This window comes from Cebus imitator, unplaced genomic scaffold (assembly GCF_001604975.1).
Source record: "Cebus imitator isolate Cc_AM_T3 unplaced genomic scaffold, Cebus_imitator-1.0 Scaffold201, whole genome shotgun sequence".
In the NCBI taxonomy this organism is placed as follows: domain Eukaryota; kingdom Metazoa; phylum Chordata; class Mammalia; order Primates; family Cebidae; genus Cebus; species Cebus imitator.
In genome coordinates this window covers 1428775-1452654 of record NW_016107516.1, presented here as the reverse complement: position 1 = coordinate 1452654, position 23880 = coordinate 1428775, and the positions used below count along the sequence as shown (strand labels likewise).

At 38.1% G+C, this 23880-nt stretch overlaps 2 protein-coding genes across 7 annotated transcripts in view; one reads left to right on the top strand and one right to left on the bottom strand.

Moving 5' to 3' along the window:
* Positions 1-1168, bottom strand: part of ATG3 (autophagy related 3) — a 29129-nt gene extending 27961 nt beyond the window's left edge. Inside the window, exon 1 of the mRNA XM_017547780.2 lies at positions 669-1168. Coding sequence (XP_017403269.1) covers positions 669-740 — 72 coding nt within the window. The 5' untranslated portion in view covers positions 741-1168. The remainder of the gene's footprint in view (positions 1-668) is intronic.
* SLC35A5 (solute carrier family 35 member A5) lies at positions 234-23331 on the top strand. 6 transcript variants are annotated; one of them, XM_037745450.1, is made up of 7 exons: positions 234-511; positions 2600-2747; positions 7477-7575; positions 8932-9062; positions 11901-11968; positions 19766-20546; positions 21874-23331. In XM_037745450.1, exons 2-7 carry the CDS (start codon positions 2618-2620, stop codon positions 21937-21939), a joined length of 1275 nt encoding a protein of 424 aa, XP_037601378.1. In that variant the 5' UTR covers positions 234-511; positions 2600-2617; the 3' UTR covers positions 21940-23331. The 6 variants fall into 6 exon arrangements, with proteins under 6 accessions (XP_037601378.1, XP_017403265.1, XP_017403266.1 ...); XM_017547776.2 differs by lacking the exon at positions 234-511 and adding an exon at positions 1225-1482 and having other exon boundaries at positions 2599-2747; XM_017547777.2 differs by lacking the exon at positions 234-511 and adding an exon at positions 1266-1513 and having other exon boundaries at positions 2599-2747.
* The last annotated feature ends 549 nt before the right edge of the window (positions 23332-23880 follow it).

The following is a 23880-nucleotide window of genomic DNA, read 5'->3' as shown; positions in this document are numbered from 1 at the left end:
CAATGTTTTACTCCAAAGTTTCTGTACTGTTGCCAATGTACTAAAAAGAGTATACAGCCAGGAAAGTAAGACGTGCCTTATTATCACTAATAACCAGCTACGGCTATCTGAAAAGCTTGGGAAAGAGGTTTTGCCCGTTAGAAGGGTTCAAGGTTACTAAATGAGATAAGGTTGCCAATTTTACCTCGTTCCTCTGATATCGAAACGAGTTGGGATCCTACTCACAACTTCACCACTATAGTGGACTTTCTATGAAACTTAATGGAAAAGTGACATATGTCAAACACTGAATTCATTTTTTAAAAAGATAAGCAAAATCCTAGTTTAAAAAGTCAAAACGACTTCCAATGTTTGGATTTCACGTTCTTCAATCTACTCAGCCGCCGACCACCTACCTCCTAACCCGACGTATCCAACCGCGCAGAGTTATGACGGGGAAAGGCAGGAACACGCACAGAGCGTCGCTCCAAGTTTACCCCTGAGGAGTCAGAAAGCCCTAAGGAATAGCCGGGTAAGACTACGAGTGGGGGCTGCACCTTTCCTTGTGTCCCGAGCCCTACCGCCTCCCTACACCTTGCCCCGCCGGAGAAGACGGGACTTCTGCGGCGCCCGGTCCCTGCAGAGTTGAGCATGTACTGACAGCCCCAGGCAAGCCCGGCCTGGCTTACCTTGAGGACCGGGGTCAGGTACTCAGCCACTTCCAGTGCCTTTCCCTTCACCGTGTTAATCACATTCTGCATCCTGGGGCCGGAGTAGCGGCCGGCCCCGCGACGGGATGGAAAGGGGAGCTGGGTCAGGTGCCGGGGAGTCAGAAAATGTCCCCGCTGCCGCCGACTCGCATCAGCACCCTGCCGGCGGCACCCGAGGGGACGGGACGCGACGCGACGGGACGGGCGGGACGAGGGGGCGGGGCGGCAGGCACCGCGCGCGAGGACAGGGCGCGCGCTCCTTGCGCCCCAGGCAGCCGGCGACGTACCCGGCCCAGCTGTCACCAGGCCGCGAGGGAGAGCAGCGGGACCGAGAGGAGACCTGAAGGGAGAAGCGGCCGCACGCGCACCCCTCGCCCTCTGGGGAGCTGTCTTTCCCCCCTTTACTTCACTCGCGCCCCTTCCGGTTTCCCCTTCTCTCACTCTCTTGCCGTAGCAGCGCCGCCACTGGGGCCTCACGTGACACAGGTCTCTCCCTGCACGTGACAGGAGAAAGACCGCACTTGGGCGGGATAAGTTGCTTCTCCCCTCCTTCCGGAAGTGTAACACTGAACGCGCCTGCGCAATGGGTGCCGGGTCCACCTTTTCCCAGTCGGGACGTAATCATGCTTTTTGTTCCTCAATTGGCGGCTTAGGAGCAGAGGCTTTTCGCCTTTACGTACTGTAACTTCTCCGCGTATGGAGACTAAATGCTACTGCTGCTACTACGGGGCCAGACAGTTACTGTCTCAGCTTTAGGATGTGCGTTCTTCCACTAGAAGCTCTTCTGAGGGAGGTAACCGCGCCCCGCGGGCAAGCAATTGCGCGTGCGTATCAGGGGAGGGCGCGCCAAACAAGAGCCCTACTGCGCATGTGTGACCAGAGTAGGCATCCCTGACCGTGAAGGGAAACCTGGCTTCCTCCTGTCAGGGAGGCGTCTCATTGGCCTCCTTTACGCCTGCGCCCAGTTGGGCTGTCAGTATTGGCATTTCTCCCCACTCCTCAGGCTCTTTGCGCTATTCGTACGGTACGGTGGGAGGCTTTGGACAAGTTACTTAGCCTGGGGTTTAGTGTCTTCAACCTATCAAGATGGCCTTAGACGCATTGATTCCTATGATCTCCTCCATTTCAAACTGTAGTTCAGCAAAACTTTACGTCAGTATTTCAGGTATTTCCATTTTGGTTGTTACTGTAATGAAGTCCTTTCCAATAAGCTCTTTTTCCTCCGAGGGAAAAGAGGAGGAAAATGCAATATTGAAAGTCTCATCTTTACAGCAAAATTATTTACTGCAAGAATAAAAGCTAGGCCGGGCACGGTGGCTCGCGCCTGTAATCCCAGAGCTTTGGGAGGCAGAGGCAGGCGGATCATGAGGCCAGAAGTTCGAGACCAGCCTGGCCAACATAGTGAAACCCTGTCTCTACTAAAAATACAAAAATTAGCCGGGTGTGGTGGTGGGCGCTTGTATTGCCAGCTACTCGGGAGACGGAGGCAGGTGAATCGCTTGAGCCTGGGAGGCAGAGGTTGCAGTGAGCCAAGACAACGCCGCTGCACTCCAGCCTGGGCGACAGAGCGAAACTCCATCTCAAAATAAATAAATAAATAAAGGCTAAAGAATTGCTTTGTTGAAGAATTCTTGTCTGCTGTTGCAAAGTGTCATTTGCTCACCTGCTACCTTTGTCAGCACGCCTAATCTGGTTCTACCTTTTCTGTCTCTAGAGTACTCCCTCTTATCAGATTTTGACTTTCATTTCCTTTTCTCGTAGTTTCTTCTGTACGCCTAAACTTTCTTGGTGCCGATATAGTCATAGCCAAACGTTTTTTAAAAAATTCATTTTCTGTCCTCACAATCAATGGTATTTGCATTTAGAGTCTGCCAGCAAGGTTATTCATGAAAGTGTTTTTCTCTTTAAGGCAATTAAAAAACAGTGGAATGGAACGACAGTGCTGTAGTCATCCCATGTTATGCTCCTTGCCAACAATGTATACATTCCTGCTAGGTGCTGTATTCATTGCTTTAAGCTCAAGTCGCATCTTACTGGTGAAATATTCTGCCAATGAAGGTAAGTTAAGACTTGGTATATGTATGGAGCACTTCCATCTAATCACATTCTCTGTCTCATCTTTGGTTTTCTTATATATGACATGAGATAAGAATGCCTTTTGCTTCATGTGAGTGATAAAGCATGTTTAAAATTTGATCCTTTAACCTTCCCTTCCTCAACAAGAAAAATATTTGATGCTGGATGAAATATGAGTCAGCCCTTTAGGAAAGAACCAGTCGTAACATTTGACTATTGCTTCAATCAACAGATGTTTCTGGACCTATAGCAAAATGTGTAAATGCACCTTATTTTGAAGTAAAAGGATGTATTTCTTTGGTCACTTGGCATTTGTGAAGTACTTACTATTGTAATTATTGTATTAATGGTACAGTGTCAACATTGTATTGTGCAATGATATTGAATCAACATTATAAATTATAAGCTTTGATAAGTATGTATTTAAGAAATCTGTTTTTTTATCTAAGGATTTAAGCAAACACTAATTGAATACTTCTTACTAGTTATTGAGGATACATACAACCATGACATGACCTTTACTGGTCCACTTGGAGTGTCAGATGTGTACCTAACTCTCTGTTGCAGTTAGCATTTATCTGCCAGGCACTAGGCTAAGTAGTAGTAGCAGGGTTCAAAGTGCATAAAACACAAACCTTGTCCTGAAGACTTGGTTAATTAGGAGAGACATAAATGTAAACCAATCATGAAAATCCGTTATAATAACTGCAATAATTGATACATGCTCAAGATGCAGAGATTTTCTAGAGGATAAAGTTATATATTCTGTCTGGTATGGGATGATGTGGAGTTCAAAGGAATCAGAGAACACTCTGATTAGGAGACAGTTGATCCAGTAGAAGTTAAGGTGAACAAGGGTATTCAAAACAGAGGCAACAGCCTGTAAAAGGGAACAGAGGCATAAAAAAGCAAGATGTGTTGTGAGAACATGTAATTTAAAATTACCAAGCAAAAAGTTTATGGACTTGTGGTCTAGCATGGTGGCTCATGTCTATAATCTCAGCACTTTGGGAGACCGAGGCAAGTGGATCACTTGAGGTCAGGAATTTGAGACCAGCCTAACCAACATGGTGAAACCCCATCTCTACTAAAAATACAAAAAATTAGCCAGGTGTGTTGGTGTGCACCTGTAATCCCAGCTACTCTGGAGACTGGGGCGGGAAAATCACTTGAACCTGGGAGGTGGAGGTTGCAGTGAGCTGAGATCATGCCATTGCACTCCAGCCTGGGCAACAGAGCAAAACTCTGTCTCAAAAAAATAAGGGAAAAAAAAAGGTTTAAGGATTCAGAAGAGAGGGAAGGAGTGTTTGGCTGGAGAGAGGGTGATACGTGTCAGACTGTTAAGGGCTTCATATTTCATGGTAAGGAGCTGGAACCTTAGTCTCTAGGCCAGTCTGAGGGATGAGGGATACTCGAATAATTATAACTAGGAGAGTAAAATGAGGGACTCATGGTAGCTGGGTGGCAGTGGAAAAGACAGGAAGCTTGATAGCCGATTAAGCGGTTATTGCAAATTCAAGCCATAGGTGATGAAGACTCACTTAGTGTTTTGGAGGTAATAAGCCAAGTAAGATAGATTAAGGAATATTCAGAACATAGAAGAGACGAAATTTGGAGACTGTATTGAATATGAATGTTTTATAGCTCCAAGGTTTCTGGTTTGAATGCCAAGTGGATTGATGCTGTTCTCAGCTGAGACTATTAGGAGGAAGAGCAGGTTGAGCAGAGTTTGAAAAGATTGTAGTTTTAGTTATGTACCTTCCATGAGGTCAGGAGCTGTGTCCTTACTGTAGTTTTCTGCAGTATCTGGCATATCATGCACAGGAAGGACATGCCAATTATATGAATAAATAGGAGGTTTTTATTCGGATATTTATAGTGGGCAATAAGTTAAATGTTATGGAATATAGATTTAGGGACATTTATGTTAAATTGATATTTAAAACTTAAGGAACAGAGAGAGTTCTCATGCAGAATGAGAAAATAAAGAGTCATGGCCAAACTCTGAGGAATGCCAACATATAAGGTGGCATGTGGACACTCAGAAGAGTGTTAAGGAGAAATCCTAAGCTAGATGGGAGAACTAAATGCACATGTCTCATAGAAAGGAAGGAAAGAGCTTGAAGACTGAGAAAGAATTCCAACATCATGATAAGGTAAAGATTCTAAAGCTACCTAATTCTAAAGGTGCCCTTTAGAATTAAGAATGAGATGTTTGGCCGGGCGCGGTGGCTCACGCCTGTAATCCCAGCACTTTGGGAGGCCAAGGCGGGTGGATCACGAGGCCAAGGCGGGTGGATCACGAGGTCAAGAGATCGAGACCATCCTGGTCAACATGGTGGAACCCCGTCTCTACTAAAAATACAAAAATTAGCTGGGCATGGTGGCGCATGCCTGTAATCCCAGCTACTCAGGAGGCTGAGGCAGGAGAATTGCCTGGACCCAGGAGGCGGAGGTTGCGGTGAGCCGAGATCGCGCCATTGCACTCCAGCCTGCGGAACAAGAACGAAACTCCGTCTCAAAAAAAAAAAAAAAAAAAGAATGAGATGTTTGGTAATCTCAGGGAGGAGGTAGTTTTCAGAAATCAGATTACTTGGAGATAAGACCTGAATGGAAAGTAAGTAAAGGGCAGATAATGAATGTTGATACTGTTTCAGGGAGAGAAGGTATGGCAACTAGAGGGAGTCATATTTTATATTTTGTTTTTCAGATAGGAGAGTTTTGAGTATGTTTTTAGGCCAAGGGCAGTAAACCAATTAGTAGAGAGGAAGATAAAAGATATGCTGAAGCCAAAAGAGATTGAGTCAAGTATCTTGGAGGAGAAGGGAAGTTTCACTTTTTAGTTTTGTTTTGGGACAGAGTCTTGCTCTGTGGCCCAGGCTGGAGTGCACAGGCACAGTCTTGGTTCACTGCAACCTCCACCTCCCGAGTTCAAGTGATTCTCCTGCCTCAGCCTCTCGAGTAGCTGAGATTATAGCTGTGTGCTAACATGCTCAGCTGTTTTTGGTAATTTTAGTAGAGACTGGGTTTCACCATGTTGGCCAGGCTGGTCTCAAACTCCTGACCTCAAGTGATCTGCCGGCCTCAGCTTCCCAAAGTGCTGGGATCATAGGTATGAGCCACTGTGCCTGGCCAGAAGGGAAGGTTTTAAAGGGGAGATTGGATGAATAGCAGGGTCTTAGCCTCTTTCCTCTGGGGCTGAAGGGAAACCAGTGAGGATGAATGCCATATAGAAAAAGTATGTTAGTGTGGGCAGGAGATGTGTGGAGGGAAGTCACATACCATGTTGTGATATGATCTGGGATCGGCCATGAAAGGACTACAAGAAAACTCCTGAAAAGCAAGAACAAGCTAAAGAAAGTGACAAGGGTTTGAAAGCTATAATCCAAAGTCTCTCCTTCTTATGTGCACATGTTGGCTTATGTGTATCATGACAGAGATCATGAGAAGTGTCATTGGAGGATAACAGAGTGTGAGTTAAGTCTAGCATTGAACTGAGAAAAGGGAGGAGATGTTTTAACTGTACTTTGAATGATGGGGGAAGTTGAACAGGCAGATACTTAAATTCAGGTGAACCTTTATTAAGAGCCAGGTATATGAAGGTTATTAATATGGTCCATTTCCTATAAGGATCTTCCATTCCATTTCACTCCACACACTTCCAGTAGTGCCATATAGGTTGAGAGGTAGTGCTATAAGAACAGAGATGAATAAAGAATTGATTCTGATTAGTTTGAGAAGGTAAAGGGAAACCACAGAAGAGAGGAAGAAAGTATTCTGGGTAGACAGTGTCCGTTTGGCTTTTTTCCCCTATACTTGACCAGTTTTGGTTTAATGTGACTGAGAGATACAAGCAAATGTTTTCAAAAGTGGAGAATATGCTTTCCTAAAAATAGTACCCAATTAAGTTTATGTTTATCCTTGGCAAAATTGTAAAACAAGTTGTTTGTAAGCGTTTAGAAGAGACAGGTAACAGTTAAGATGAAGTCATACCAACCAAACCTCACTTCCTAATCCTATTGATTTGCAAGTTAGCATGTAGCTTCCCAACTCCTGAGTGGGTTTGGGTGTATCCAGGTGTTTCCTCTTACCCCTAAAGGTAGCAGAGCCCTAGGCCAGTTGTCCTCTTGCCTCAGTTGTCCTTCTTTACCCCAGTGTACCATTTATCTTATCCCAGAGTGCCAAACAAATATTAATGTGTTCTGTGTGTACCGTGATACAAAGCAGATTGGAAAACCCTTATGGGGAATGTCACAGAGTGTACGTCAGTTTTATCAAGGCAAACAAGTCATGAGAAGAATTATGTGCTAAATAGTAATTCAGCAGGTCAGTTCATAACTATTTGATGAGTCAGTGTTGATTGATGATCATTTAGCAGGCAGCCTCTAATGCCACGCCACAGTGCTTTCTTTGCCCTTAGTCTTAGCCTCCTCAACATATTTACATATTTATGTAAACATGTTTATTAGCAACTTGGATGAAGACGTGAGAGGCATTTTTAGCAAGTTCAAGGATAATAAAAAGCCGAATGGAATAGGAATAGCTCATACATTAGGTGAATGAAATGATTAAAAAATCCAAAGGAGCAAAGCCAACTGGAAGAAATTTAATATAACCAGTATTAAATCTACCTTCTAAGTTTTAAAACAATTCTAAGTTATACTATATAGAAGAAAATGTATAGTTAAAAAACGTTTCTGTTACATTTCAGAAAACAAGTATGATTATCTTCCAACTACTGTGAATGTGTGCTCGGAACTGGTGAAGCTGGTTTTCTGTGTGCTTGTGTCCTTCTGTATTATAAAGAAAGGTAAGTCTTGAAATGGTACTATATACTTGTTAAAAATCACAGGACCAAAAAATGTTAGAACTGGAAGGAACATTTTATATCATTTAGTTTAGTCCATTAAATTTTATATGAGGAAGCTAAGATACAAACATGAGTGTGTTTTAGAGGTAGAGAAACAAGCTCAAAGAGAAAGTATTATGCAGAGCTGCACAGGAAGAGGAAGCGCTAGGACACCAACCGGTTTCCTAATACCCTTCCTATTGCTCTATCTTGTTACTTGTTCTGTGATGGTTTCACGCAGTAAGTTAGTTTTTATGCAGATTCAAGATTTTCTAAATCATGTGCTGTCTGTCTTGAGATGTATCATATTTCAAAATAGTTGCCATTCCCTACAGGGAAGGTAGCATAGTGCACTAGCATCAAAGAGATTTTTCTGGAGCAGATTATTTTAACTTCTCTGAGCTCCAGTTTTCTGAGCTTTCACATAGGGATACTAATTTCTTTCTCAAATGTAAAGTATATAGCCTTTCGTGGAATGCATATGCTCTTTAATATACATTAATTCTTCAACTTAGTTCCCCAGTTATTGGGCCTCAGCTCCCTCTGCCTCTTTTATCTACCTTCCCACATGAGGTAAACATAAACCTTAGAGCATTAAAGTGTTTGCCCGCAAGATGTCTTTTCATACTCCAGGGTTTCAATCTTTGCAGTTTCTAGTTAGTGAATACATTTCTTGATCTCATAAAGCTCATGCATTATTTGTAGCATGAGCTCATGCATTATTTGCAGCATGACAAAAGCCTTAAACTGCCTTTGTCTTTTGTTTTACATTCTGTCTGCTACAGTGCCTTTCTAAGTTTTTAGAAACCTAAAGATGGAATAGTAACTGACTAAGATTACTAAAAGTGAACTTTCTCTAGTTCCATATAAATAAATTTCTATTTAGTATCCCCCTTTCTTGATCTGCCCTAGCCGGGCAGATCAAACATTCCAGTGTGAAGCATTGATTTTTCTTTTTTTAACTTAACTCTAACTTGTTGATCTCCCTCTTGGCCTTATGCTCTTACAGCAGTAAGAGAAACCACATATGTATCCTGAGTTGCCTTAAGTAATACTTCTGTTCTGAAATTAATGGGAATTAGGATAATTAGTAATCCTAAGGTTGTCGCTAATTGTCAGTGATGAAACAGTGGTGGGTTGAAGAGAGACAGTAATGAAATTCCATACTGTCTTTCATTTCTTAAGGCTAATATTCACTTATGGAGGCACATTTTTAAAGCTGCCTATAACGAATTGTATCAAAGTGCAGTGTAATTTCTCTAAAAATGTGGGCATTCTCATCAAGGTCATTTATTTACACTGTATTTTTTTTCTAAGATCATCAAAGTAGAAATTTCAAATATGCTTCCTGGAAGGAATTCTCTAATTTCATGAAGTGGTCCATTCCTGCCTTTCTTTATTTCCTGGATAACTTGATTGTCTTCTATGTCCTGTCCTATCTTCAACCAGTAAGTAAATATGACAAAGAAAATATCATTGAAAAGATACGGAGAAATAAATCCCAGAATGAATTTTTTTTTAATCATTTTTGTTGGCATTGTTAATTTCTCCTTGCCCTCACTGGCCTTCCTGAGATTTTCCCAGAATTATCCGAGTACTTTATCAATAGGCATGCCAGATTCTCTAAATGATCAAAATTACTATATCAAATTGGGCTACTATGGGGGAGTTGATCCCTAGACCAAGGAATCTGAAGCCACCTCTTTTTATGTAAAATAGTAGCCTATTTTCTGAGACATCCTATGGCCACTAACCTCTAATATTAATCTCAGCATCCAGGACTTCCATCCAAGAAAACATCCCTCATTAACTCAGAAAGTTACACACTCGATGAACCTTTCTTATACCTGTTTTAATGTAGTTTATATGAATTTTATCTGTATGGTTTTCTTTTCTGCTAGTCCTGTCATTTAACCAACAAGTTCTTCAAGGGTAAGGCTTGTGTCTTCCCAACTAGAAATGCCATTTATAACTGATGATGCTGCAAATACTTCTCATCTTTCTTGGCATCCTTAGTGTCAATTTAGAAAGCCATTAGTAATCTGAACTGGACTTGCTTTTCTGCTTTCACCTGTTACTCAGTTTGGGTCATAATAGGTCACATGTATTTTTCTCCTTAATATTTTATAAAATGAAGATTTATTTTTACCAAAATGTGTTTTAAATTTCTTTAAAAAGTAAGCTCAGGCATTTGATTACAAATAGAATTTTTATTGCTACCAGTCTTCTCTGTGAAGTTGCTTAAATATAACCAAATCAGTTTTAGGGTGGGATGAAAAGGAGGGCTCAATATAGAACTGTATTAATATGTTCTCACACTGCTAATAAAGACATACCTGATACTGGGTACCTTATAAAGGAAAGAGGTTTAATGGACTCACAGTTCCACATGGCTGGGGAGGCCTTACAGTCATGGCAGAAGGCAAATGAGGAGCAAAGTCATGTCTTATGTGGCTGCAGGCATGAACGCTTGTGCTGGTGAACTCCCATTTATAAAACCATCAGATCTCATGAAACTTATTCACTACCATGAGAACAGTGTGGGGGAAACCGCCACCATGATTCAATTATCTTCACCTGGCCTGGCCCTTAACATGTGGGGATTATTAAAATTCAAGGTGAGATTTGGGTGGGACACAGCCAAAGGCAGGGAACTGGGCCCATTGATCACCTGAAGTTTTTTTCTCAGCTCTGTAATGCATGTTGCTAATAAGTCTCCAGTCCATCTAGACATCTTTCCTCTCCTAAATTCTTACTTTTTAGAGAATTGCCATCTCCAACAACATAATTATTCAAATTCGATAAGTAAATATTTACTGTATTTTATCATATCCAACACATTAACTCTGAATTTGTATGTCTTTTCTGTGTCCCCCAGTACCAGAGCAAAATGGCAACTTCCTTATTATTCTTCCAGCTTATTGCTTTGCTCTTCCTTCCTGATTGTGTACAACCATTTATCTTACAGAATAAAACACATGCATATTCTGTGTATTGTTGTGCCTATGTTTATTTAAGGAATTAAATAGAGATACATGGAAGGTTTGGGGCAGAAAGCTCTGATGTTTTATTTATTTTATCTTCTTGCATAGAAAGAGTTTTCAGAATTTTCAGAATTCATTAAGCCAGTCAGGTTGCATGGTTAGGTACTTTTGCACTGCCCTTAATGTGATTCATTAAGGCCACTGTTTCCACACTTAACTTTCCTCTTTTCCTCTTACTCATCTCCTAACTAGGGGTTCAGAGGCATTTGTCTAAAGAGAAGCACACTGAGAAAACCTTAAAATGGTGGTTCCCGTAAATATTCAATAGAAAAATAACAGTGTTATGTTCTTGGAGTTGTTGCCATTTTTTATTGAGTTTGCTCTTATCTTTAATTTAGCTGAATATTAGCCATGTTTGCTTTAATTAGTGAGTATATATGACTGTTAATATCTTTTGGGGATTTAATCACCTTAAAGTGATAACAAGCAGAAAGGTAGAATGAACTACATCCTAAGATTTGTGTTAAAAAAATTGCTACTATTGTCAGATCTATTTATCAGGAGCAATGATGGAATTTCATGCTTTCTGAGCATAATACATACATGTTCAGATTAATACTCTCATGAGTGAGAGTATTCATAAAAACAAACAGTTATAAAAACAAACAGTTTTTAAAAACAGTTATAAAAACAAACAGTTATAAAAACCAACAGTTACAAAATCTGGCCGATACATTTCTAAGTGTTTAGAACAACTTGAGTCAATGCACAGTACTGTCAAGTATGAGTTTGGTATTGAGTTACTGGAGTGCAGCCAGGAAAATTGATACAATTCCTAGAATGGTAAAGATGCTTAAAAATAATCTGTATTTCAATTTTCTTACTATGTTAATGGGCCAAACAGTACCTACCTTCTATGTGACCATAGAAACAGTATTAAAAATCTTTAAGGCACTTTGAGAACTTTGAAAAGTAGGCTTCATAAGCATAATAACTGTCATTTCTACACCTAAACCTTTAGAATATATAAGTAATTTCAGATCTGTACATAAAGATTATTTACACAGGCAATGCTTATGTAATAATTTGATCATATTTGATATTATTAACAATAATTTGGTCATATTTGCATAAATTTGACAAGCATCAAAAATGGAATTTAATCCTCAAGTGAAGTGGCTCCCCTAATAACTCCCTCTGTGTTTTGACCAAAAAGCTTTTTTAGTCAGGTGAACTGCCAAGCTAGGAAATTTCTGAGGTCAGTACTTTGAAATTGTAACTCTATCTTCTCTTTCTTTCTAGGCCATGGCTGTTATCTTCTCAAATTTTAGCATTATAACAACAGCTCTTCTATTCAGGATAGTGCTGAAGTAAGTAACTTGCTGTGAAAACATATATCATACTTTAACACAGACCAGTTTCAGATGATATACCCAGAACACTGAATCCTCAGAATCCCAAGGCCAGCATTTTGTTCCTAGTTGGCTTTGTGTATTGGGCACGTTTAAGCCATGTAGAAGGTAGCTCTAGTTGTAGTCCATGTACATCCTCTGCTATAAGATGAATGAAATATCTTGAGCATCTCAAAAATAAGGTAATTGACTGTGTTTTAATTAGTATTTTTATATTTAGTGCCAGATTTTCAGCAAAGAATTAATGAGCTTTTTATGCAAAATCTTTCTTCACTAATAGGGAACCAAATGGTTTCTAAGATTGTTAATATATTTGTAATTTGGAGTTTGGAGATGATAGATAATGGCAAATTTTTTATTAAACTACTTGAGATGAGGATATGATTTAAGCACTAACTAGCAGAGGATTTGTGTGAAGAATCTAGTCAAAATTATAGTGAAGAATGATAAATTTTTAAGCTTTTAAAAATGTTATCGCCTATTTTTACTATCTCCAAGAGGACCATTGAATAATATAAACATTTTTAAGTAAACAAGATCTGCTTGAGTGCAGATAAGTAAAATGGCTCGAAGATTATTTCCATATTCCAAGATGATTGAAGGATCACTAATAAGGGAGTACAGGTCTCAAAAACATGTTTTTTTTAAAGTGCTTGTCATTTACTTTAAATGAGTACTGATGGTATTATACTGAAGTTGTATAGTATAAAAGTATTATGTCAAAATTACGTCCATTTAAAACTGAATTTACTGAAGATGAGACTAAAAGTATGTATTGTGTGATCTGAAGTTGGCCAGTAGCTCTAGTTCTACCCCATGGTAAGTATTTCTTTTTAATATTTAAGCATTTAACTATTTGTATTAAGAAAGTTAATTCTAAGTTTAACTAAATCTAAATCTATTTATGCTATAAATTTTAAATATTTGCTTTTAACACTAATTGTAATAATATTGATTACATTTTTCTAATTTTAGTAATAACACTGATATGAATTAAAGTTCAAAAAAGTCTACATACTTTATGTCTTGTTTTCAGAGGGATAATATTGATTCTTATTTGCTTTGTTGGCATCTCTCTGTTTTGAATCCTTGGAAAATAATGTACTAATAAATCTAATATTGTATTTTATGAGAATGCCTTTTAAGTATTTTGTTACTTTTTTTTTTTTTTTGAGACATANTTTTTTTTTTTGAGACATAAGTCTCTCTCTGTCACCAAGCTAGAGTACAGTGGCACCATCTCGGCTCACTGCAACCTCCTTCTCCTGGGTTCAAGAAATTTTCGTGCCTCAGCCTCCCAAGTAGCTGGGACTACAGGGGCACAACACCACACCCAGCTAATTTTTGTATTTTTAGTAGAGACAGAGTTTCACTATTTGGCCAGGCTGGTCTCAAACTCCTGACCTCAGGTGATCTGCCCACCTCAGCCTCCCAAAGTGCTGGGATTATAGGTGTGAGCCACTGCACCTGACCTTATTACATTTTTTAACTCTTTTTTCTAATTGTAAAAAAATTAAAAAATTTACCATCTTAACAGTTTTTAAACATACAGTTCAGTAGTGTTAAATACAGCCACATTGTTGTGAAGTAGATGTTGAACTTTTCACCTTGCAGATTTTAAACTCTTAAGTCCATTAAACAACTCTCCTAACCTCACCTCACTCAAGCCCCTGATAACCATCATTCCACTCTCTGTTTCTATGAATTTGACTATTTTAAATTCCTCATATGAATAGAATCATACAGTATTCGTCTTTTTGTGACTGGCTTATTTCACTTAGCATATTGTCTTCAAGGTTCATCCATGTTGTAGCATGTGACAGGATTTCCTTTCTTTAAAGCTGAAAAATAACTCATTGATATATTATTATTTTACATTTTGTTTATTTTGCATTTTGAAGTCAACTTTGTTCTATTTTGATCTTTTTGAAGTTGGTGGTGTGCATTGGCTTTCCCTATTTAATTTACTCTTTGTGAATAATTTGACGGTCCTTTTCCCCTTTGCCATGAAATTTTGACCTAGGAGTAGCAGCTTAATAGTTCTATAACATGTTCTTTGTTTGCCACTTTTCATTAAATCTGTTGTCTTATACTTGGTTGGAGCAGAACTATCAAATTGCTTTCCCATACAAATAAAGAATACAAGGCTACAAAATAAAATAAAATAATAAAGAGTTTAAAAAAGAAAAAATAAAAATAAATAATTTTTAAATGTTTTAAACAAATATAAGGCTATACAAAAGCAGGAAATAGTAAGTCTGGTAACTATTGCAAGGATTGCTTGAAGGAATTTGAAAGTGGGAAAAAGAAAAATATTGTCATCTAAATGTCCTTTTGTCTTTTCTAAAGAAACCTTCTATGAATGTGCAGATTTGTTCTTTGAAGTATAAGCCACTGGTTTATGGTAGAAACTGGTAGCAGGCATTATACCTTGTAGCCTGCCTTACTGGTTTGCTTGTAACTTAAGCAAAGTTGTATAATCTTGTTTGCTTTGGCTTTGGGAAATAATACTAACCTAAACATTGAGATTTGGAGGCAAAAGATAACTAAGACCAGAACTTATTTTTACCTAAAGAATGTGTATATGTTTCTCGGATTTCCTCAAAGAAACGGTATGGAAAAATAATTTTTAAAAACTATTTAAAAATACATTTTGAAACATGATAGATGTCTACAAAGTAAGGGTAAAGTTTAGTTACTGTCTGAAACAGCAGAAGAACAAAGAAAAGTGCTACTCAGTGGTAGTATAAGAATTTCTCCAGAGTCATTCACTTGATAAATTTTCTCTATGATTTCTCATTATAAATCTGCCCCTTGTCACTCTCTCTGTGCTACTAAGAAATGTGTTTTTTACAGTTTCTTGAGAAAACAATATTATGTGAATCTTTCCATTTAATTGTTTTTATACTCTGCCTTAGTCTACTACCACCAAATATAGTAGAAGTGCTCTTATCTGACACAATTTGAACCTATTGGTTAGTTGCTAGGAAAACTTATAGTGGTGAATCATATACATGAGTATATATATAAAATATCTAAACAATTTTAAAATATGTGAATGTACATGTATTCATCATTCTGATGCTGAACTAAAGTCCACCCTTTGCGTATATGTAACTGATTTAAATTCCTTAGCTCACCTATATGTTATTAGAAAGCAGCTTTTTATCTTCTGAATGATTTGTGAGTCTTCCTAATGTGTTCAGCTTAGTTTCCATAAAAACAGCTTCTTGTCTTTTACTCATAGTTTATCACTTATGTAATCATTATATAGTGACAGCAGTGAAATCAGCTGGCAAAAACACATTTAAGAACCAGATTCTGTGAGCAAACAATTCACTTGGGAGCAGAGGCCCTGGGAAGAGTAGCCTTCTAGCCACAGGCATTCAGCTCTGAGCATCCATTACTATGTTTTACTGGGGCAGTGGAGAGATGAGTGAAGTAAGCTTCCACTGTGTTGCATCAGTTAAACTGAAGAACAAATTCGGTTATGTAGACTCAGTCGCCATTTCAGATTGTCAGCAGAGTTTACAGGGTAATTTATTCAGCTTTATTTTGTTTCTTAAAAATCTACTGTTTTTAATTTTTAGCTTAATCCTTAATAAATTTTACGTCCGCTAGAACAGTACCTTGAACGAGCAATTGTTTACAGAAGGTATTATTTAGCTTAAGGATTTCTTTCAATTCTTTTTTCTTAATATCAATATTAGTGAAAAATTTATAGCTGCTAGAAAACTTCTAAAGGATTTGTACATTATGTCATTGCCTCACTTGTATGTGATTTGCAGTAATTAATTATATAATTTTTTTTTTTAATGGGCACCCATTTTTCATCTCTGTTGTCATTCTATTTGCTTTCTACTACTTAATGTATACCAGCTGCACCTTCAGAAATTTAAGTGATTAGTTCACGGTCGTTCATCTGATGGCATAAGGCTGTGCTAACCCCATCACCACATTCTAGATGTGGTTATTTGAAAATTATATATGTATGAGAAAACATGTAACAGTGTGCACAGGTATGCTGCTACCTAGTCTGGTTTGTCCATTTAGCAGTTTCAGAGTATGAAGCTTTATAGAAGCATTGGTGAAATCAGACACAACTTCCTATATGTGCATCCTGGAAACTTAGAATTACACTTAGGAGGTGTGATGATGCAGAAGGAAGACATACAAAACCATGGATCAGATTCCTTCCTTAGTCTTTAAGTACATGACCTTGGGGAAATCAGATAACCTGTTAGAACTGTTTCCTCCCTTAGAGCAGGAATGCCAAAGTGCATGGTAGGTGCCTAGTAAATGCTCAATGATGTAAAAATTCTTGTAACTTCTGGTTCTCACCTATTGCTTTACACTTTTGCATTTGTTTATGTTCCTCTTTTTTCTTGGTGTTCCCCTTCTTCACCTAACTAACTGATCTTCAAATATCAAGATTTTGTTCCCCCAGGAGGCCTTCTGACAACTCCAATGAGAGTGAGATATTCCTCTTTTCTTTGTACATTCTTGTTGCTTTTGCATAGAGACTCTTCCCTCTGCCTGTTTCTTTAGCTCAAGTGTGATTTCCTCTTAGAAGCAATACCTATTTACAGATTCTAGTTTTCCTCAGTATACTCCACTTGTTCCATTAATCACTTTTCACACATACTGAAATCATTTAGTTTTATTGTTTTCTCACTATTAAAGCATAAATTCCTTGAACATAGAATTATATCTTGAACATCTTTTATCTCCCCAGATTGCCTGGCACATAGTAGCTGCTTATTAAACATCTGTTGAACTGAATGAATTGGCAAAATGGAATAATACAGATGCCCTCTATATCTCACAAGTTTGTTGCTAAGGAAAATAAATAAAGGATTGTTAGGACTTTGTAAATTGAAATACTACCCAAAACATCATTTTTCTTTGCCATGTCAACTAGCAGTTTGCCGTTTAATGCTCTATGATTAGGCCATGGATCTAGAGCTAGCCTTCTCCTTTAAATCTTTTTTGGGTTAGGGGCACCTTTAAAGATTTGAAAAAGCTTTGAAGGATCTCAGGCATAGGGGGAAATTCATCTATATACAAGATTTCTGAAGCTCATCTACATTCTTTCTGGTTCTGGGAAACCAGGTTGAGAATCTCTACTATAACTTTATAGTAAGATAAAAATTATTGTGCCAGAGGTCCAAGATAGTAGAGATTTATCTTTTATCTTACTATAAAGTTATAGTAGAGATTCTCAACCTGGGTAACCAGGGGTTGTGCCAGAGGTCCAAGATAAGCTCTAGAGGTAGAAAAGAGGCCATGTTAAAATTCAACAGCCCTTTATGCTAAAAACTCTCAATAAACTAGACATTGATAGAATGTATCTCAAAATAATAAAAGCTATTTACGACAAACTCACAGCCAATATCATACTGAATGGGCAAAAACTGGAAGCATTGCCTTTGAAATCTGGCACTAGACAAGGATGCCCTCTCTCACCACTCCTATTCAATATAGTATTGGAAGTTCTAGCCAGAGCAGTCAGGCAAGGAAAAGAAATAAAGGGTATTCAATTAGGAAAGGAGGAAGTCAAATTGTCTCTATTTGTAGACAACATGATTGTATAATTAGAAGACCCCATCGTCTCAGCCCAAAATCTCCTGAAACTGATAAGCAACTTCAGCAAAGTCTCAGGATACAAAATCAATGTGCAAAAATCACAAGCATTTCTATGTACCAGTAACAGATTTAAAGAGAGCCAAATCAAGAACGAATTGCCATTCACAATTGCTACAAAGAGAATAAAATACCTGGGAATACAACTAACAAAGAATGTATAGGACCTCTTCAAGGAGAACCGCAAACCACTGCTCAATGAAATAAGAGAGGACACAAACAGATGTAGAAATATGCCATGCTCATGGTTAGGAAGAATCAATATCGTGAAAATGGCCATACTGCCCAAAGTAATTTATAGATTCAATGCTATCCCCATCAAGCTACCAATGACCTTCTTCAAAGAACTGGAAAAAAACACCTTAAACTTCATATGGAACCAAAAGAGAGCCCGTATAGCCAAGTCAATTGTAAGCAAAAAGAACAAAGCTGGAGGCATCACACTACCTGACTTCAAACTATACTACAAGGCTACAGCAATCAAAACAGCATGATACTTGTACCAAAACAGAGATATAGACCAATGGAACAGAACAGAGGCCTTGGAGGCAATGCCACACATCTACAACCATCTGATCTTTCACAAACCCCACAAAAACAAGCAATGGGGAAAGGATTCCCTGTTCAATAAATGGTGTTGGGAAAACTGGCTAGCCATGTGCAGAAAGTAGAAACTGGACCCCTTCCTGACACCTTACACTAAAATTAACTCCAGATGGATTAAAGACTTAAACATAAGACCTAACACCATAAAAGCCCTAGAAGAAAACCTAGGCAAAACCATTTAGGACATAGGCATAGGCAAGGACTTCATGACTAAAACACCAAAAGCATTGGCAACAAAAGCCGAAATAGACAAATGGGACCTAATCAAACTCCGCAGCTTCTGCACAGCAAAAGAAACAATCATTAGAGTGAATCAGCAACCAACAGAATGAGGAAAAATTTTTGCAATCTACCCATCTGACAAAGGGCTAATATCCACAATCTACATAGAACTAAAACAGATTTACAAGAATAAAACAAGCCCATTCAAAAGTGGGCAAAGTGAACAAACACTTTACAAAAGAAGACATATATGAAGCCAACAAACGTGAAAAAATGTTCATCATCACTGGTCATTAGAGAAATACAAATCAAAACATTGAGATACCATCTCACGCCAGTTAGAATGGCGCTCATTATAAAATCTGGAAACAACAGTTGCTGGAGAGGATGTCGAGAAATAGGAACACTCTTACACTGTTGGTGGGAGTGTAAATTAGTTCAACCATTGTGGAAGACAGTATGGTGATTCCTCAAGGACCTAGAAATAGAAATTCCATTTGACCCAGCAATCCCATTACTGAGTATATATCCAAAGGATTATAAATCGTTCTATTATAAGGACACATGCACACGAATGTTCATTGCGGCACTGTTTACAATAGCAAAGACCTGGAACCAACCCAAATGCCCATCAATGATAGACTGGACAGGGAAAATGTGGCACATATACACCATGGAATACTATGCAGCTATAAAAAAACGATGATTTTGTGTCCTTTGTAGGGACATGGATGAACCTGGGAACCATCATTGTCAGCAAACTGACACAAGAACAGAAAATCAAACACCACCTGTTCTCACTCATAGGCGTGTGTTGAAAAATGAGAACACATGGACACAGGGAGGGGAGCATCACACACTGGGGTCTGTGGTGGGCAACTAGGGGAGGGACAGTGGGGGGTGGGGAGTTGGGGAGGGATAATGTGAGGAGAAATGTCAGATATAGGTGATGGGGAGGAAGGCAGCAAACCACATTGCCAAGTATGTACCTATGCAATAATCTTGCATGTTCTTCACATGTACCCCAAAACCTAAAACGCAATAAAATAAATATTTAAAAACAAACAAAAAAACCTGTAGGTTAAAAGGAAACCTACAAAGAAGGGAAATGACTTGAGTAGCCTTAAGGGGCACATGTTACAAAAAATGAACTTGAATTATAGGAAATGCTAGCAAAAATGGTACAGTTTATTCAACCAAGTACTCAAGTGTCTGAGTTTTCAGTAGAAACTATTGATATGGGGGGAAAACAGTAGTAAAATCTTGTTTTTCATCCTTGAACAGGACGCATCTAAACTGGATCCAGTGGGCTTCCCTCCTGATTCTATTTTTGTCTATCGTGTCCTTGACTGCCGGGACTAAAACTTTACAGCACAACTTGGCAGGACATGGATTTCATCACGATGCCTTCTTCAGCCCATCCAATTCCTGCCTTCTTTTCAGGAGTGAGTGTCCCAGAAAAGACAATTGTACAACAAAGGAGTGGACTTTTACTGAAGCTAAATGGAACACCACAGCCAGGGTTTTCAGTCACCTCCGTCTTGGCTTGGGCCATGTTCTTATTGTAGTCCAGTGTTTTATTTCTTCAATGGCTAATATCTATAATGAAAAGATATTGAAAGAAGGGAACCAGCTCACTGAAAGCATCTTCATACAGAACAGCAAACTCTATTTCTTTGGCATTCTGTTTAATGGGCTGACTCTGGGCCTTCAAAGGAGTAACCGTGATCAGATTAAGAACTGCGGATTTTTTTATGGCCACAATGCATTTTCAGTAGCCCTTATTTTTGTAACTGCATTCCAGGGCCTTTCGGTGGCTTTCATTCTGAAGTTCCTGGATAACATGTTTCATGTCTTGATGGCCCAGGTTACCACTGTCATCGTCACAACAGTGTCTGTCCTGGTCTTTGACTTCAGGCCCTCCTTGGAATTTTTCTTGGAAGCGCCATCAGTCCTTCTCTCTATATTTATTTATAATGCCAGCAAACTTCAAGGTCCAGAATACACACCTAGGCAAGAAAGGATCCGAGATCTAAGTGGCAATCTTTGGGAGCGTTCCAGTGGGGTAAGTTTGTGAGGGTGCTCCTTTTTGCTTGTTCTCCCCAAATTTAAAGCATAGTTAATTCAAGGGGAAAAAAAAATCAGTGCTAATTTGTCAAAGAATGTATTGGATATCTGACTTTTAAAACTGAATCAACAGACATTCATTGGACTTCTGATGTTTGCAAGGGCTCATGATAAATGCTGCCAGGGATAGAGAAAAAGTATAAGTCAGTCTCAAGGACCTTATGTGTTATATCATAGAATACTACAGAATTATACACCTGGAAGATACCTCATAAGTTGTCTTGTCCTGTCTCCATAGTTTTACAAGTGAAGAAACAGGCAAAATAGTTTACCGATAATAAATGAAAGAACTGGTACTACACTGATGTCTGCTCCTAGTCTCTTGCTCTTTATATTCCACCATAGTTAGGGAAATAAGCTCATTTGTGAGAGAAGATGGTCTTTTATAATAGTAAGTTTTGTTGAATAGAAAGCCTGCCTTCTAAGTCTTCCCTGTAGTTCACAAGCCAGTGTGCCCGAAAGTCAGGGTTTGTTTATCTCACTGGAAAGGTAGTTTTCAAAAGGATCCTTGCAAGGCAAGTAGGAGGAAAATATTTTCTAGAAAAATGCTTATGCAGTTATTCTGAATATCTCCGAGTTGTTTGCAATTGTTTTGGAAGGCTCTGTCAATCATATTATTAGCAAATTAATGATCTTTTGAAGATTGAATTAAGAAGTTAAACATGTTTAAGTGAAATAGACATCTAGCTTTACAGTTTTCATGAACACACAAAATATGAAATATTTTATACAATGAACATTTCACTCTGAGAAAATCAATCTACTGTTTATTGACATTCATGGCAGAGCTTCCCTGGGTATAATGCCTCTGTCGTGATACAACAAATTCTCAAGATGAAAAATTTAGGATCTTGAGTTTCAGATAACCTTCTTTAGCCAGAGCGTACATCCAGAAGTCCTGTATTCTTTTTCGGCAGCTGATAATGCTGTTTGCTCTAATTTTTAAGTAAAAGAAAATCTATATAGGTAACAAAGCCTGTGAAAGCCTATTTCTCTTTCTGCAAGACCAGCAGGTGGTGCTCCTCACTTTGCTCATGTTAGCTTTGAAATTTTGCGTACTGAGTGCACTTCACTTTTTTATCCTCTCATACCTCTATAGTTAACTTTCCAACAACTTAAATATTTATTTAATTTGACCAGGTTATATCTCTAGCTTAATGATATAATGAATACAAGTCATTGTTAGTAAGGTTTCCCTTTAGTATTCATTAAAAATGCTACATTTCCAGTTTTGTTATAATTACTGACTTCATGTTTCCTTTTAGGATGGAGAAGAACTAGAAAGACTTACCAAACCCAAGAGTGATGAGTCAGATGAAGATACTTTCTAATTGGTACCCACATAGTTGGCAGCTCTCTCAAATCTTATTTTCACATTTTCAGTGTTTGTAATACTTATCTTTTTACCTTGATAAGCCAGAAATGTTTCTAAATCATAATATTCTTTGCATATATCTAGCCACTCCCTAAATGGTTCCATCCAAGGCTTAGAGTAAAAGGCTAAGAAATTTTAAGGAACTGATATAGGGGTAACAATATGAAGAACACTTGATAAATCAACAAGCTATATTTGCAGATTATTTTCCTTGGCCTCCAACCTTCCAAAAAACTTGTAATAATCACATTAGCTATACCCTATAAATATACAAATAGAGATCAATTTGCTAGATACTCACAATTATGTAGTTCTAGTCTACATGCCAAAGTCTTCCTTTTTTTAACATAATAAATATCTAGGTTGTCCTTTGAATTTTGAGGCCCTAGAGATAGTCATTTTGCAAGTAAAGAGCACTGGAACTCTTTCTAAAAATGTTGGTTGAAGGACCTAAATACCTGGTCATACCATAGATTTGGGATAATGTAGTCTGTGTTAAATATTTTGCTGAAGAAGCAGTTTCTCAGACACAAAATCTGAGAATTTTAATTTTTAGAAATTCATGGGAAATTTGATTTTTGTAATAATTTTTTGATGTTTTAAATGTGGGTTCCCTAGTCACCATAGTTACCACTTGTTTTTTAAATCACTTAAGCCGTGATGGGGCCTTTTCCTCCACAGTTTGAGTATGACAAAATCTTGACGTCTTTGCTCCTGAATTATTACATTTTGGAGAATAAGAGGGCATTTTATTTTATTAGTTATTAATTCAAGCTGTGAGTATTGTATATCTTTCCAAGAGTTGAGACACTGGCTTCAGAATTACACGAGATTGTCAGTAAAGCAGATGCCTAGTAGCTTTAAAAGGGATCCTTTCAAAAGGATCACTTTCCAAACATGTTGACTTTTGCTGACATATGAATATTACTATAAAAATAGACCAGTAATAAATAAGTCATTTTACAGTACTACTTCACACTTATAAGTACATGGTATTTTTCATGGTGTTTTGCATGCAGCCAGTTAACTCTCGTAGATAGAGAAGTCAGGTGATAGATGATTTTAAAAATGAGAAAACGTAAGTGACTTTCCCAGGGTCTTGCAGCTGGGTGATGATAAAAGAATGGGCATTAACTGGCAGGCCTGTATATTTACAGACTACTATACTGTACATATGAGCTTTGTGGTGTCATTTTCAGACAACTTATACATTTCTTCTCTCCTTTCTCCTAATTTTCATGCAGATGAATATAAGGTTATACTGTCATGTAATTCATTTGTGATATCCACAATAATATGACTGGCAAGAATTGGTGGAAATTTGTAATTAAAATAATTATTAAACCTATGTCTTCTGTTGTCACTCTGTCATATAGGGTGGGATGTGGAGTACTTTTAATCTTAAAAAATGGAGTGAGACAAAAACCCACACAACTTTTAAACTTTTTCTTTAAGTAGATCTTGACTTCTAAGAATAACAAAGGCATTTTCATCAGTTATATGAAACAAGAAGATTATATCTATATGGCTATTCATTTTAAAGGTAAGGGAAATAAGGTACAGCAGGACCTTTTAGGAAATATGGCATATAAAGCATTTTTATCTTATAAAGCATAAAAGTTACAAAAAATTTCTTACAAAGGTATCACATACAGAATACATTAAATAGCAGATTTCAGTAGTGCATGGAGATTGATTTTCTTATTTACAATTTTGTTCCTCACCTTCTTTGGAAAGCATTTTTTGCACAAAGTTAAGTTTACATATGTTAACTTGCCACTTAATGAGAGAGAGAGAAAGGTGAGAGCACAAGAGCATGTGCTAGAACTAAAAATGTTAAATTCTTAGCGACGCAGCAATCCCTCTACTGGGTATCTACCCAAAGGAAAAGAAATCA